The following is a 16,807-nucleotide window of genomic DNA, read 5'->3' on the forward strand; positions in this document are numbered from 1 at the left end:
GAGCGCCAGATGGTAAAGAGTCTGCCTGCAGCACAGGAGATCCAGCTTCCATCTCTGGGTCGGGAAGGCCCCCTGGAGAAGGAAATGGCAACCCACTCCAGTATTCTTGCCTGGAGAATCCCATGGACAGAGGAGTCTGGCAGGCTACAGTCCATGGGGTCGCAGAGTCAGACACGACTGAGTGACTTCACACTTTCACTGCGAAGAGGGCATGAGTTATCACACTACCTATGAGAGGAAAACTGGCCTGGACTAGTCCTCTTGGGAGTGTTGCTAGAACTTGAAGGAATCACCACTGAGCTGAGCAGAGGCTTATAAATGTATCCTAGGTGGTGTGTGGCTCTGATAGGGCTTCTTGGAGAGAGCAAACTGCCAGGAACCACCAAAGGAAGACGTTGTGAAACTGAGTCAGCAGTCTGGCCGAAGCAGTTGATGGAGGCAAGGTCTGACCTGGTGTCTCCTGGTTGACATTAGAATTGTAGGAAGGTGAATGAATGAGGCACGCTTTTCCATTGACCTACTTGATTAAGCCAAGGATCTCTATTTGGAAAGCCACATAATCACCATCTGAGGTGTTAAGCCATCAGAAAGTCTCAACAGTTGGAGGAGGCCTTAGGTGCCTGTAATAGGTCTAGGATACTGGCAAACAGTCCCTTGAAAATAAAGGAGTCTTCTTTCAACCTCCACATGTGGGGGTAAGAGTCTGCTAGCTCTGAGATTGCAAACTGGAGGCTTTTGTTGTCATATCTTTTTTGACTTGCACCATATTTAAACTGAGATTTCACCAGAATTTCTGACTTTTCTCAAGTATTAGAAATACCTAACCTGCATTCTGATACAGAATGGTACACTGACACCAGCTCTATAGGGATTTCGGGTTATCCACAACTCCTTCCTTGAAATGATGTTTCTTGTGGTTTTTATAACACTGCTCAGTCCTCATGTTCCTCTGCCCTCTTCGACTTTCCCATTCCATCAATCCCTTCCTCCTCTGCCAATCCTTACATGCCAGCAAACTCAGGGCTGTTTTCCATTCTCTTCTCTTTTCCCCAGTCCACGTTCTTTTCTTTCTTTCTTAAATTTTTTGGCGTGCCATGTGTCTTGTGGAATCTTAGTTCCCAGACCAGGGATCAAACCCGTCACCCACTGCTGAGGAAGCACAGTCTTAACCACTGGACCACCGGGGAAGTACCCCACATACTTTTAATGAACCTCATCTCCTCCCAAGGTTTTGAATCCCAGCTATATGATGCTACAGGCAAGGAAAACTTGTCCCTTCTTCCCTTCTGGATTCTTTAGCTAGTCTATTAATTAAATTGACACAAGAAAAATTAACGGGAGAGAAACAAATTTAATTTCATATGTACAGTTCAGTTCACTCAGTCATGTCTGACTCTTTGCGACCCCATGAATTGCAGCACACTAGGCCTCCCTGTCTATCACCAACTCCTGGAGTTCACCCAAACTCATGTGCATCAAGTCAGTGATGCCATCCTGCCATCTCATCCTCTGTCATCCTCTTCTCCTTCTGCCCTCAATCCCTCCCAGCATCAGGGTCTTTTCGCATGAGGTCGGGAGCTCATAAAAATGTGGTACTCAAAAGAGTTACCAAAGTAGACAGCTTTTATACCTTTTAGACAAGGAAACAATAAATTTGTGAGGAATTGACAAGATAAAGGGGTTTTGGCTTGGAGTTAACAAATTGGTGGTGAAGTAACAAGGTTTGTTTATATAGCCTTTCATGTCCCTAAATTGCCTGTCTCTGGTGATAAGGATGCCCTGTAGCCTCCTGGTACAGGGAGGGTACCTTTGACATGGGAGGCTGATTTCCTGCTTTCAGGTGGACAAAGGAGAGTCAGGGTGTTCTTGCACTGACTTTTTTTTAAAGTTAATTAATTTATTCTTGGCTGCACTAGGTCTTCATTGCTGCATGCACTTTCTCGAGTTGCAGGGAGCGGGGGCTACTCTTCATTGCAGTGCACAGGCTTCTCATTGCCGTGGTCTCTCCTGTTGTGGAGCACAGGCTCTAGGTCCATGGGCTTCAGTAGTTGCAGCACGCAGGCTCAGTGGTTGTGGTGCCTAGGCTTGGCTGCTCCGTGGCATGTGGAATCTTCCCCAACCAGGGATCGAACCTGTGTCCCTGGCTTTGGCAGGTGGATTCTTATCCACTAGACCACCAGGGAAGTCCTGGTGTTTCTTAAGACTGTTTCTTAAGTAGCTTTTTAATTCAAAATAATCAATATGCAGCATATTGGGGGTGGCATATTTTGTTTCCCTTCGCTGTTGATGGTCATGGTAAAGTGTGGCACACTGAGGACTTGTTGAGTTGTGCATATCCAAGGTAGGATCCTGGTATGTGGTTTTCTTTTTCCCTTTCATCGTTTAATTGACCTAGACTGTTTTTTAAAAGATTATTGAATTATGGTTGATTTACAATGTTGTGTTTATTTATTTTTTTTAATTTTATTTTTAAAGTTTACATAATTGTATTAGTTTTGCCAAATATCAAAATGAATCCACCACAGGTATACATGTGTTCCCCATCCTGAACCCTCCTCCCTCCTCCCTCCCCATGTTTCATTTCTGCTGTATAGCAAGGTGATTCAGTTATATAGACATGTGCATTCTTTTTTGTGTTCCTTTCCATTATGGTTTATCACAGGATATTTAATATCATTTCCTGGGCCATACAAGAGAACCTTGTTGTTGATCCATTCTATATATAATAGTTTACATCTGCTAATACCAAATTCCTAATCCAACTCTTTCTCACCCCTACTCTCCTTTAGCAATAAGTCTGTTCTCTATGCCTGTGAACCTGTTTCTGTTTTGATGGTAATTTGTGCTGTATTTTAGAATCCACGTATAAGTAATTTCATACGGCATTTGTCTTTCTCTTTCAGACTTACTTCACTTAGTATGATCTTCTCTAGGTCCATCCACTTTGCTGCAAATGGCATTGTTTTCTTCATTTTTATGACTGACTAGTATTCAGTGTGTGTGTGTGTGTCATTTAGGTTGTGTCCATGTCTTGTGAAGCCCCCTGGTGGCTCAGATGGTAAAGAGTCTGCCTGCAATGCAGGAGACCCGGGTTCCATCCCTGGGTTGGCAAGATCCCTTGGAGAAGGAAATGGCAACCCACTCCAGTAATCTTGCCTGCAAAATCCCACGGATGTAGGAGACTGGCAGGTACAGTTCATGGGGTTGCAAAAAGTCAGACATGACGGAGCGACTTCACTCTCACTTTCCTGTCTTCTTGATTATTGTGAATAGTGCAGCTATGAACATAGGAGTGCATGTATCTTTTTAAATTATAGTTTTGTCTGGATTCTGGATATATGTCCAGGTGATTTTCGGAGCAACTTTCATTTAAAATATGGGCTTCCCTTGTGGCTCAGCTGGTAAAGAATCTGCCTGCATTGTGGGAGACCTGGGTTCTATCCCTGGGTTGGGAAGATCCCCTAGAGAAGGGAAAGGCTACCCACTCCAGTATTCTGGCCTGGAGAATTCCATGGACAGTATAGTCCAGTTCACTTCAGTTGCTCAGTCGTGTCTGAATCTTTGCAACCCCATGGACTGTAGCACTCCAGGCCTCCCTGTCCTTCATCAACTCCTGGAGTTTATTCAAACTCATGTCTATAGAGTCAGTGATGCCATCCAACCATCTCATCCATTGTCGTCCCCTTTTCCTCCCACCTTCAATCTTTCCCAGGATCAGGGTCTTTTCAAATGAGTCAGTTCTTCACATCATGTGGCCAAAGTATTGGAGTTTCAGCTTCAACATCAGTCCTTCCAATGAATATTCAGGACTGATTTCCTTTAGGATGGACTGGTTGGATCTTGCAGTCCGATGGACTCTCAAGAATCTTCTGCAACACCACAGTTCAAAAGCATCAATTCTTTGGTGCTCAGCTTTCTTTATAGTCCAACTCACATCCATACATGACTACTGGAAAAACCATAGCTTTGACTAGATGGACCTTTGTTGGCAAAGTAATGTCTCTGCTTTTTAATATGCTGTCTAGGTTGGTCATATCTTTTCTTCCAAGGAGCAAGTGTCTTTTAATTTCATGGCTGCAGTCACCATCTGCAGTGATTTTGGAGCCCCCCAAAATAAAGTCTCGCACTGTTTCTACTGTTTCCCCATCTATTTGCCATGAAGTGATGTGGCCACATGACATGACCCTGTTTTGTGTGTGTGTGTTCACTTACTTTAATAACACTACATTTATCATGTTATCACCATGGAATGTAAATTCAGGTTAGACAAGAGAATTTCACAAGTACAGCAAAGCATTCTGTGACATACCAAAGTTTGTAGAATATCTGACCAAACCAGCTTGCTCATCAATCACTTCCATTATAGGCATTTTATTTAGTTGATGATTCTTTTGGAGAAAATAAACATTCTGTGCACATTTAAAAAGTGTTTTTTATTTACCTTTGCATTAGCACCTAAAACACACATTTGTTTCAAAATAACATTTAAAATTATTCTAATATAACAGCAGCAAAATCTAATTCTGCAACTACAAAAGCGCTAATAGGGATAGACAGTTAAGTTGTTCTCATGTTTACAACTATGACCTAAAATAAATACTACTTCAAAGTGGCTCTGTTACCAACTTTTTACTTGCAGGGAGGTTTATAATGTTATATTCCATGTACTATTCTGAAAGGGTTCCTCAAGAGCCAACCAGCCCTTAAAACAGTACTCAGTCCACAGGACAGAAAGTTAAATTAACAGCAGTAAATAGGACTCCTGCTGCTGCTAAGTCACTTCAGTCGTGTCCGACTCTGTGCGATCCCATAGTCGGCAGCCCACCAGGCTCCCCCGTCCCTGGGATTCTCCAGGCAAGAACACTGGAGTGGGTTGCCATTTCCTTCTCCAATGCATGTAAGTGAAAAGTGAAAGTGAAGTCGCTCAGTCATGTCCGACCCTCAGCGACCCCATGAACTGCAGCCTTCCAGGCTCCTCCATCCATGGGATTTTCCAGGCAGGAGTACTGGAGTGGGGTGCCATTGCCTTCTCCAAAATAGGACTCCTACATTACATCAAAAGCATATGATATTCTGCAGCAACTGGGAGCATTTTCAGGATTGGCATGTTGTCTTCTTTAGAACTAATTTCAACAGAAGAGTTTAAGAGGGTGGACAGGTATCTCTATTAAATGTATTTAAAAGTGACATGTTTCTTTTGTGCCGATCCGAATCTGACTCCCCCGAATGACCTAGCTAGTGAACTAGTCACCAGTAATCTGGTCAGCAGGCAAATCAAGCCTGCAAGAAAATAAGCCAATATTCAAATTACCATGTTCTTGTCTGACCCAAAAAATTTATTTTCAGCATAAATATATAACCTCAGTATGAGATGTCTAATTAAAGCAAGCACCACCAACAAGACCAAGATGGCATCTCCTCTTCTAAGGTTTAGGTTTTGCCCAGAATTCTTGATACAGGGAATAACCCATACCAAGAGACATTGCTCCCACAACAAAGCTTTGGGCTGCCACACACATGTGGATCAGGTGAACAGAAATTTTAATATTTCCCCTCTATATAATCCACATGCAATAATTGCTGCAAAACCTGCCATTCCCATGGGGACAAATGGTGCCTCTCTTAGCTTTTCGGGTAAGTTAACATCCCTGATCTTCATCATATGAGGAAAGAGAAACATCTGTGTCCCTTGCCATAGTGATTGAAGAATCTTCAGACAACCACAAGATGTTTCAGGTTCCTATCCGCTAGTGACCGCACTCCTGCACCTGCTGTCCAGCTGGCTTCTCCTGGATGAGTATTTTTTGAATGCTGAGTTTTTCACTCTCTTATTTCACCTTCATCAAGAGACTCTTTAATTCCTCTTTGCTTTCTGCCATAAGGGTGGTGTCATCTGCATATCTGAGGTTATTGATATTTCTCGCAGAGATCTTGATTCCAGCTTGTGCTTCATCCAGACTGGCATTTGGCATGATGTACTCTGCATATAAGTTAAATAAGCAGGATGACGATATAAAGCCTTGACGTACTTCTTTCCCAATTTGGAACCAGTCTGTTGTTCCAGTTCTAACTGTTGCTTCTGGACCTGCATACAGGTCTCACAGGAGGTGGGTCAGGTGGTCTATATTCCCATCTCTTTAAGAATTTTCCACAGTTTGTTGTGATCCACACAAAGGCTTTAGCGTAGTCAATGAAGCATAAGTAGATGTTTTCTGAAATTCTCTAGCTTTTCTATGATACAGTGGATTCCGGCAATTTGATCTGTGGTTCTTCTGCCTTTTCTAAATCCAGTTTGTACATCTGGAAGTTCTCAGTTCACAAACTGTTGAAGCCTAGCTGGAAGGTTTTGAGCATTACTTTGCTAGTATGTGAAATGAGTGCAATTTTGTGGTAGTTGGAACATTCTTTGGCATTGCCTTTCTTTGAGACTGGAATGAAAACTGACCTTATCCAGTCTCGTGGCCACTCACTGCTGAGTTAATCAAATTTGCTGGCATACTGAGTGCTGCACTTTTAACAGCATTATCTTTTAGGATTTGAAATAGCTCAACTGGAATTCCATCACCTCCACTAGCTTTGTTCGTAGTGATGCTTCCTAAGGCCCACTTGACTTCACATTCCAGGATGTTTGGCTCTAGGTGAGTGATCACACTGTCGTGGTTATCTGGGTCATTGAGGTCTTTTTGTATAGTTCTTCTGTGTATTCTTGCCACCTCTTCTTAATATCTTATACTTCATTATAGTTTTGATTTTCATTTCTCTAATAATTAGCAATGACGAGCATCTTTTCATGTGCCTGTCATCTGTATGTCTTCTTTGGAGGTAGATCTATATAGGTCTTCTGCCCATTTTGATTGGGTTGTTTATTGTTGTTATTGAGTTGTATTTGTTTGTACATTTTGGAAATTGATTCCTTGTAGTTGCTTCATTTGTAAATATTTTCTCCCCTTCTGTAAGCTGTCATTTGATTTTGCTGTGGTTTCCTTTGCTGAACAAAACCTTGTACGTTTGATTAGATCTCATTTATTTTTGCTTTTATTTCTATTGCTTTGGGAGATTGACTTAAAATATTGGTATCAGTCAGTCAGTGTGTTCAGTCGCTCAGTCGTGTCCTACTCTTTGCAATGCCATGAATCGCAGCACACCAGTCCTCCCTGTCCATCACCAACCCCCGGAGTTCACCCAAACTCATGTGCATCAAGTTGGTCATGCCATCCAGCCATCTCATCCTCTGTCGTCCCCTTCTCCTCCTGCCTCCAATCCCTCCCAGCATCAGAGCCTTTTCCAATGAGTCAACTATTCGCATGAGGTGGCCAAAGTATTGGAGTTTCACTTTCAGCATCAGTCCTTCCAATGAACACCCAGGACTGATTTCCTTTAGGATAGACTGGTTGGATCTCCTTGCAGTCCAAGGGACTCTCAAGAGTCTTCTCCAACACCACAGTGCAAAAGCATCAATTCTTCGGCACTCAGCTTTCTTCACAGTCCAACTCTCACATCCATACATGACCACAGGAAAAACCATAGCCTTGACTAGACAGACCTTTGTTGGCAAAGTAATGTCTCTGCTTTTCAATATGCTGTCTAGGTGGGTCATAACTTTCCTTCCAAAGAGTAAGCGTCTTTTAATTTCATGGCTGCAGTCACCATCTGCAGTGATTTTGGAGCCCCCCAAAATAAAGTCTGACACTGTTTCCCCATCTATTTGCCATCAAGTGATGGGACCAGATGCCATGATCTTCATTTTCTGAATGTTGAGCTCTAAGCCAACTTTTTCACTCTCCACTTTCACTTTCAGCAAGAGGCTTTTAAGTTCCTCTTCACTTTCTGCCATAAGGGTGGTGTCATCTGCATATCTGAGGTTATTGATATTTCTCCTGGCAATCTTGATTCCAGCTTGTGCTTCTTCCAGCCCGGCGTTTCTCATGATGTACTCTGCATAGAAGTTAAATAAGCAAAGTGACAATATACAGCCTTGACATACTCCTTTTCCTATTTGGAACCAGTCTGTTGTTCCATGTCCAGTTCTAACTGTTGCTTCCTGACCTGCATACAGGTTTCTCAAGAGGCAGGTCAGGTGGTCTGATGTTCCCATCTCTTTCAGAATTTTCCACAGTTTATTGTGGTTCACACAGTCAAAGACTTTGGCATAGTCAATAAAGCAGAAATAGATGGTTCTCTGGAATTCTCTTGCTTTTTTGATGATCCAGTGGATGTTGGCAATTTGATATCTGGTTCCTCTGCCTTTTCTAAAACCAGCTTGAACATCTGGAAGTTCATGGTGCATGTACTGCTGAAGCCTGGCTTGGAGAATTTTGAGCATTACTTTACTAGCGTGTGAGATGAGTGCAATTGTGCGGTAGTTTGAGCATTCTTTGGCATTTATGTCAATTTATGCTTTTTCTATATTCTCTTCAAGGAGCTTTATGCTGTCATGTCTTAAGCCATTTTGAGTTGTTTTGCCCATGGCCTAAGCGCATGTCTGGCTTCACTGCCTTGCATATGGCTGTCTCCCTTTCCTGCCCCACTTGCTGGTGGTGCAGTCTTCTCTCCATTGCATCTTCTTGCCTCCTTTGTGGAAGACTGACCGTACATGAGTGGTTTATTTCTGGGTTCTTTATTCTGTTCCATTGGTCCATATGTCTATTTACCATGCTGTTTTGATTACTGTAGCTTTCTAGTATTGTCTGAAGTCTGGGAGGGATATACCTCCTGCTTTGTTCTTTTTCCTCAAGATTGCACTGGCAATTCTGGGTCTTTTACAATTCCATATAAGTTTCAGGACTATTTGTCCTGGTTTTGTGAAAAAATGCCATGAGTAATTTGATAAGGATTGCATTAAATGTGTAAATTGTTTTGGGTAGTATTGCCATTTTAACAATATTACTATTTTCAATCTAAGAGGATATCTTTCCATTTCTTTGAAACATAATTTCCTTTATTAATGTTCTATAGTTCTCAGCATGTCTTTCACCTTTGACCTAGGCTGTTTTTATTTTTAAAATCATAATGTTCATTTTGGAAATATACCCAAACAGATAAAGAAATAGAAATTGCCTGTAATCCAGAGATAATCATTGTTAATGTTTTGGTTACTTAAAGTAGAATTCTTTGTTGATATCCATCACTATCCTCTCACCATAAATTCTTTTCCTTCATAAGCTTATTATATTTATTAATACTGCTTTATTTTCTATCTTCTTTGCTTATGTTTGACCCAGTGTTGCAACCTCCAGGCCCCATAACGCCTGACACACAGGAGATGCTCAGTAAGTTTTTGTTGAATAAATGAGGTGTTTTTTTTTTTTTAATTATAGAATAGGGCTGAGGTTATACTTCATATACAGTTCTAGATTTTTATTCATTTAGCATTACATTTCATTACGCTAATTTAAAACCCTTTAGTGATTTCTCATTACCCTTAGAACAAAGTCTAAAATCCTTACTAAATCCTGCAAGCTGTGAGTCTTTGGAAAGACACAGAAGCCTCATCTTTGAATCCTCAGAATCCGTCATAGCCCAGTTCCAGGCTCTTTTCTCCATTTTCTCCCTTCCTAGATTTGTATTCATGATTTAAAGTGCCAGTGAGCACCGGTGGTGTGATTTCATCCAGTTCCAATAACTACTTACACTTACATGCTAAATCAATGAGTAGTTGGACTTAATAAGATTTAAAGTTTTGCCAAGTTTGCTCAAAAGAGCAAGAGATATTAATGGTGGGTAAATTGGGAAGTGAGGCCATGGGGAAGGGTGATGGATTCTGAGAAAGTAGAAGGACCAATTGATTGGAGGTCCTGAAGAATTACCCAAGTGAATGGACAAGACTGAGTTAAAAGTAATGATTGGAGACCGAGATAATAGGGCCTAAAAATATTTACCTATTTTATTAATATAATAAGACAATTAAAGCTGGGATTCAGTTGGCATAGACCTCAGGTAAGACAAGAGTGTGGCTGACTAAATAGATCAGTTCTTCTAAAGACAGCAGCTCTCTGGGATTGCCTTGAGAACTCCACCTACTCTACAAGGAGAAAGGTGGATAGGAGAGTGGGGAAAGGGCGTTTAGGACAAGCTAGCTTGCAGTGTTTGTCAGACTGCCTCTTGACACAAGATCAATGTCTTTTCCCAGAAATTCGGAAAAGATAAAGTAGGGTTTGCTGTGTAAGCTGTCCTCCAATTGCTGCAACTCCAACAGTAGGGTGGTGGTGGTGACGGTGGTAGGAGGGGAACAGCCAGGCCCCAGGTGTTAGGTTCCTCTGTCTCTGACTAGTCTATTTAAGGACTTTGGCTCTCTCCTTAACCCTTGGCAGAAGGTTTTCAATCTTCTCTATGAAATTCCATCCTACTGTTACATCCAAAGTATTTTTTCAGTATTACCTGTAGCTGCTATGTCTCAAGACAGCACCACTTCTTAGACAGCTGGGGCTGAAACAAGGGTAGAAATGTGCTCTAATGCACCACAAGACTTCTAAACTATTTCTCCCACAGTCATGTGGGATGATGAGTCCATTCTTTTACGAATTCATAAGCTCTGGAAATAAACCAAGGCTCCCAATCCATGAACCAGGCACCTAAGCATAAGATGCTTAGAACTTGTTCAACTTTCAGTTTGCTTATCTTTAAAGTGATTATTAATATCAACAGATAATAGTGATATTATCAGATCTCTCAAGGTATCTTGTGTTCAGAAACCCTATAACAGTAAGGATGAAAAGCATAGTATCACAGTATCTGAAAGTGGCTGTTAAACAGATGGTCTCAATGGAATTAACAGGAGAGGTCAGTATACTTTTGATGACAATATTAAAAGGACAACTGATTTTATTAAATATTAGAAAACTCAAAACATATGGGCTTCCCTGGTGGCTCATTGCTAAAGAACCCTCCTGCCAATGCAGGCAATGCCAGTTCAACCCCTGAATCAGGAAGATCTCCTACAGAAGGAAATGGCAATCCACTCCAATATTCATGCCTGGGAAATTCCTTAGACAGCGGAGCCTGGTGGACTACAGTCCATGGAGTCTCAAAAGAGTCAGACACGACTTAGTGACAAAACAACCACAACAACAAAACTCAAAACACACATGCTACCAATATTGACACTGTAAATTAATAACTCTAGCTCTACGCTGAGGATACGAGTTGAGTTCAATGTATGTTTGCATGTCTATATTCTAAGCCATTCCCCAAATCTGCTCTTCTAGGGGAAAATGAAAATGAAAGGGAAGACAGTGGTGAAAAAAAAATTTAGAGATATCAAAGTGTAAAGATATGCAAAGTATGCTACAAATTAAAATTAAAACTAGACCAGGATATTTACATATTTTATTAAATCTTTACAATCAGTAATTATAATCAAATACACAACTATATACAAGGATTATATACATTTGCCCAGACTTTTACATCACAGTACATAGTTTCCCTTAGAAATATTGTATACATTTATCACCAAACAATAAAATCCAACAACAGTAGTGTTACAGCACCTGTTAGTACAGACATCTTTTTTCATAAATTACATCATAAGAAAATATACGGCTGTAAATTGGGCTTTTAAAAATGTCTTTTATAAAATCTGAACATACAATATTTCATTCACAGAATGTTTTTTTTTTTCTATGTTCTGACTGAAGCCTTGTGCATAAAACGACCAGTTGGAATATTTACTAAATGCCCCCTCCTCTAAATTGATAAGCACTATTGGAATTATGGATGCTGAGCTTTCTTTATGATGAATTTGGCATGGGGTCTGGTGAGGGAACAAATGCTGGTTTTACTACTCAAAGGGCCATGAGATGGTAATTTAAATTAAAATAAAAATCTCAAGAGTTATATTAGAGAAGTTAAAATCACAGAGTGCACAGTTTTTCATTTTACTCTCTAAACACTGTGAAGAGAAAGGGAAAAGTATAATGTTAAAAAATTTGTTCTGAAACAACTGTATTCTTGTTGGAAGCCTATTAAAAGTTAAAAAGAAAAAAGAAAACCTACCCAACAAAATATCCCATCCCAAACATATGTAGGAAATTACAATTTTTCACACCTAAAACTTTATGAGAAAAGCACTGCAAATTAGGGTATATCATTTTAATGGAGTTTCCTAAGCAGAAAAAACTTGAACTATTTTTAGTAGGTAAACAAGTGAAGTTTTAAAACTTGAAAATACCTGAATTAAATACTTTCTCTAATATCTAACTTTTAACTTTCAGATAAAATCCATACTTGATTCCAGGTTTGTAAACATTGTATAAATCCTTCTTAGTCAATTTTATGGCTGTGGTGATCACTTCAGCTCTATCTCTATGCAGCCAACAGCTAACTGAGGTAGACCAGATGTTTCTAAAATTCAGGGTCACACAGAAACCCCTGAATCTTTAGGAAGTAAATAAAATGCTATAAAAGGTACTTAAAAAACAAAACATTTTTAAAAATGCCTAATGCTGTTGAAACTTTTCATGAACTTAAAAACAACTTCGTGGCAGTATGTCAGTTAAGAATGGAGAGTCAGTGACAATGTTGGAGTTTTGAAGCTGAACATTATACCTTCTTTTCTTAGCTAGGGAAAAATCAAGTATAATTCCTTCTGCTGTTAATTTTTATAGTTTGTTAATTTTATAGTTAAATTTTTTTTTTAAGTATTCATTTTTCTAGACAAGCTGATGGTTTAGTCACTAAGTTGTGTCCGACTCTTGTGACCCCATGGACTGTAGCCTGCCAGGCTCCTCTGTCCATGGGATTCTCCAGGCAAGAATATGGAGTGGGTTGCCATTTCCTTCTCCAAGTTGCTTCTAGACCTCAATGAATGGCAACAACTCCCCCTAATGGCCAAAGAAAGGGTAAGTGGCAGTAAGCTGGCTTTTCTGTGTATGCCACAAGATCTCTGCTGGACATAAAATTATGTTGTTTTGATAAATTAGAAAAGCTAGATTTGACAACAATGGCTTTGAACTACAAAAAGAAAACCAAATCAATGTATATAAGGCTTCTGTAATCCAAGTCTTAAAGGAACATCTGCTCCTTTTCTCCAAGCCCCAGTCCTATAAATCAAGGCAAGTCAAGTAATTACGCTTCAACTATTTTGGCAGCTTTGCAATCAAAATGAACAAAGTACTATGTCTATTCTTCCATATACTCTATGTATTATAGTTCTATCATCTTTTTACACCAAATTTCACATGCAGAGAGACTAAAAATATCCATTTTGGTGTCAGGTTTAATTAAGGGCCAAAAAAAGTCTTTTATACTACTCTCTTTTCCCCCCCTCAAAATGAATTCTCTGTTAGATTTATTACTCACTGACCCAATTAACTTCAGCTGGAATTTTTGAAAGCAGCTATTTATCCCCTTACAAAAGAACATGTTTACCTGGGATCTAAGACATACTGTACATGAATATACATAACTACAATACAGCACTGCTGTTCTTTTAACAGCTCCATATACAGTTTAAGTTCATCAGTACCTCCAAAACTGTGTTTTAAGGAAAAAAATTATTATATAATGACACGGTAAAGAAAAAGAAAGTCTCAAATATTCCTTTAGAACTGATTCACGTATGTTTAAAAAATAAATAGAGTAAAGCCATGATTTCAATTACAGGGCTGTCTACAGATATCAACAAAGAAGTTCTAAAAACTTAAATGTGGCCAGCACCAGACTGCCACACACATACACACACACACCCCCAAAAAAAATTAAAAATAGGGGAAAAGGTTCCATTAAGCTATATGGCTATATGTTAGTTGCTACTGTGTTTTTTACACAGGTTACCATAGACTAATTTTCAAGTCCATATTGGAAGGAATACTCATTAAAACAAAACAAAACAAAACTTAAAAACCATGATCAACAGAAAATGTGACAGATTCCTTAGGTGCAACTTTAGCAACTATAGTTTCAAAGGAGGAAAAAATAGTAGTTACTCCAGAATTTTTAGACCACTACCACAGTTTTATCATGGCTAAGACAGAAAAATGGAACAAAATGTATTCAGCTATTGGCAACACAGGTCTTGTGGCTCAAAATGCATACTACACATGGGATGGAGTAAGGCTGATGGCTAGAGGTAATCACCTCCAAAGAAATGAACTGGAAAAGATTTATAATTTACCCTACAAAGATATAACCTTAAGTTCCATTTCAGAGTAGTCACAGCTTTCCCTATGGAAGGCCCAATGGCAAGTTCATATTGCAACATTACAGTTTCTCCCTTGCTCCATTTTTCAAGAGTATTAGGTAACCAATTCCCACATTATACGACCTTTTTACCTGGTCCCAATGATTAGTCTTTACGCAAAGAACTCACTGAGAAAGTACACTGGCTTCACCTTTGGTTTAAATGAAAAGGACACCGATAAGAGGGAAAAAAATCAAGTCATCTCGATCATGTTACACAATGAAGCGAGTGAAAATGTTGAGCAAAGACTGTTTTCACCATGAATGCATTTGCTTCACAACCATTTAGGTCACTTTGAGTGTTTCTGTGAAGGCAGCATAACCAGAATGCCCACAAAACTCCTATGCGTTTTCCCCAAAGAACCTCTAACCCGCAAACCAAGAAAACAGAGAGCTTCCTTTAATTAGAAAGCTGTACAAATCTGTATTCCCCACCTCATAGTTAACTAGATATGTTTCTTAGCTACTATCCAGAGACTGCAGAAATCTGGTTCCAAGGAATGCCAGGTAATCTTTTCCTGGCCCAAGGTGTGCAGCAGGATGGTACACTCCTGTCACCTGGGGGGTGGGGGAGGACTGTGAGTTTGCACTTTTGATGGGACAGTTTTAAACAAGGTCAGTTCTAACACAGCGTGTTCCAGATTCCTATGAAAACTAACTCTCCCAGTCAGAACGTGGTTGCTCATCACCATACTTAAAGCCTCCCATGAAGAGAGCCTGCTTAGTATCAGGGTGTCTATTAACCACAGTTTACCTTTTCTTTTGAAATACCTACCACCAGGTAGACTTTTGTGAGTCAGAGCTCATCCTTATCCATCATTTCAAATGCTTCTATGTCTTCATTCCAGTCTGCTAATATGGAGTCTATAGGCTGGGCCTTTTTGCCCCAGCTAACATTAGGATTGGAATCCTCCTCAGTTTCTGGCTGTTCTTGAAGTTGGTTATCTAAATCTGTACATTCCCCATCAAGACTTGTAGTCTCGAGGTTTTCCATGGGGTTAGAATCCTGTTCAGAAGAAGAAACGCTTGCAGCACTGTCTGTATCTACTGGAGATAAAGCTTCTGGGTGAGAGTTCACAGAACTTTCCTCAGGAGACTCTTGATCAACCAGATCAATCTCCTGAGACCTTGATGCAATCTGTTCAGCACTCTGAGAGTCATTTTCAGAGGATGGTTGTTCTTCATTTTCCATCTCAGGATCTGTACATGAAAGAAACAAACTTCATGCTACTTTCCTCCTCAAAACATGTACTATCATATTCTCAAAACCATACTGGCTTTAGTACTAAAGCAAAAAGCTGAGAGTTAAAAGAAAACCATGTTAATGCAGGATGACTCTAATAAAGACTGCCGTCAGTGGGTGTCACCAAATGCCAAGAAATACACTAAACAGTAATATTAAAATGCATATAAATTTATATTATAGGTCTTAAATTTATTAAACACCTAAATTCAGGAAAGCCCAAACATGAGAACATATTAAACCAAACAAAATTTAAACAGTGCATGCCACTGCTGTAATTTTAATATTCTTTGAAAAGTGAAATTCCCACTCAAGAAACCATGAAAATGCAGATACTGCAAAATTAAATGATTAAAATTAAATGATTCAGGGATATCAATGTGATTAAATATTTCCATAAATACAAAAACAGATTATTTACAAAACTTCATTACTGATGAAGTTTTATAAGATATAATTATAAGATATAATCATAAAATCTACTGGAAGGCCAAAAAGCAGGCTAAACCTCTGGTAATGAATATACAGTGAAACCACTAGAGGCATTTTATTTAGGGTTCCTACAAGAAAGTGCTGAGGTAGCAGCATCTATAATCACAGGCTGCACAATTCTCAGACTCTGCAGTCAGCTGGTAAAGATCTCATGAGCGTCTTCTGTGTGGCAGGCACCGTGCAAGGTGCTAGGGATAAAACTAGATGAAAACAAACACCTAACTTGCCCTTCTGAATCTTATAGTTCAGCTGAGGAAAACGTTTACAAATCAACACAAATAAACAGAAAACTCTGTGATGCAAGCTATGGTGTTGGAAAGAATGAGATTTGAGGACTTCTTTCAGAATGTGCTTCCCTGATGGCTCAGAGGGTAAAGTGTCTGCCTGCAATGCAAGAGACCTGGGTTCGATCCCTGGGTTGGGAAGATCCCCTGGAGAAGGAAATAGCAACCCACTCCAGTACTCTTGCCTAGAAAATCCCATGGATGGAGAAACCTGGTAGGCTACAGTCCATGGGATCGCAGAGAGTAGGACATGACTGAGCGGCTTCAGTTTCACTTTCAGAATGTGACACTTGAACTGAGATTTCAAAGATAAGCAGAATTAGACAAAGAAGAAAGAGAAGATGAACTTATTATAAAACCAGAAAAATGGAAGGAATAAAGGCACACAGGGAGGGACAGAAGGATACGTATGCATACACCCTGACCAGGCAGGATTACCTGACATGGGAAGCTTTAGATAGTTTGTGCTGGGGGTGTGTCAGGGGGAAGGTGGGCAAGGGGGAGGAGTTCCCACACGTTCTCTCAGCTGTGGAAAAGGTACATTTTAATTTGACATTTAGGGAAACTAAAGAACAGAAAGCAGTCTGGCAGCTTGGAGCTCATTTATGCT

At 39.9% G+C, this 16,807-nt stretch overlaps 1 protein-coding gene and 1 pseudogene across 4 annotated transcripts in view; both read right to left on the reverse strand.

Moving 5' to 3' along the window:
• Positions 1-1,631: 1,631 nt before the first annotated feature.
• LOC139176436 (HIG1 domain family member 1A, mitochondrial pseudogene) lies at positions 1,632-11,171 on the reverse strand (annotated as a pseudogene).
• A 140-nt stretch (positions 11,172-11,311) lies between these two features.
• EDEM3 (ER degradation enhancing alpha-mannosidase like protein 3) overlaps positions 11,312-16,807 on the reverse strand; it is a 72,629-nt gene continuing 67,133 nt past the window's right edge. For all 4 annotated transcript variants that reach the window (XM_070768565.1, XM_070768564.1, XM_019976342.2 and 1 more), the window contains exon 20: positions 11,312-15,378. In XM_070768565.1, the coding sequence (XP_070624666.1) occupies positions 14,975-15,378 (404 nt within the window). In that variant the 3' untranslated portion in view covers positions 11,312-14,974. The remainder of the gene's footprint in view (positions 15,379-16,807) is intronic.

This window comes from Bos indicus, chromosome 16 (genome assembly GCF_029378745.1).
Source record: "Bos indicus isolate NIAB-ARS_2022 breed Sahiwal x Tharparkar chromosome 16, NIAB-ARS_B.indTharparkar_mat_pri_1.0, whole genome shotgun sequence".
Taxonomy (NCBI): Eukaryota; Metazoa; Chordata; class Mammalia; order Artiodactyla; family Bovidae; genus Bos; species Bos indicus.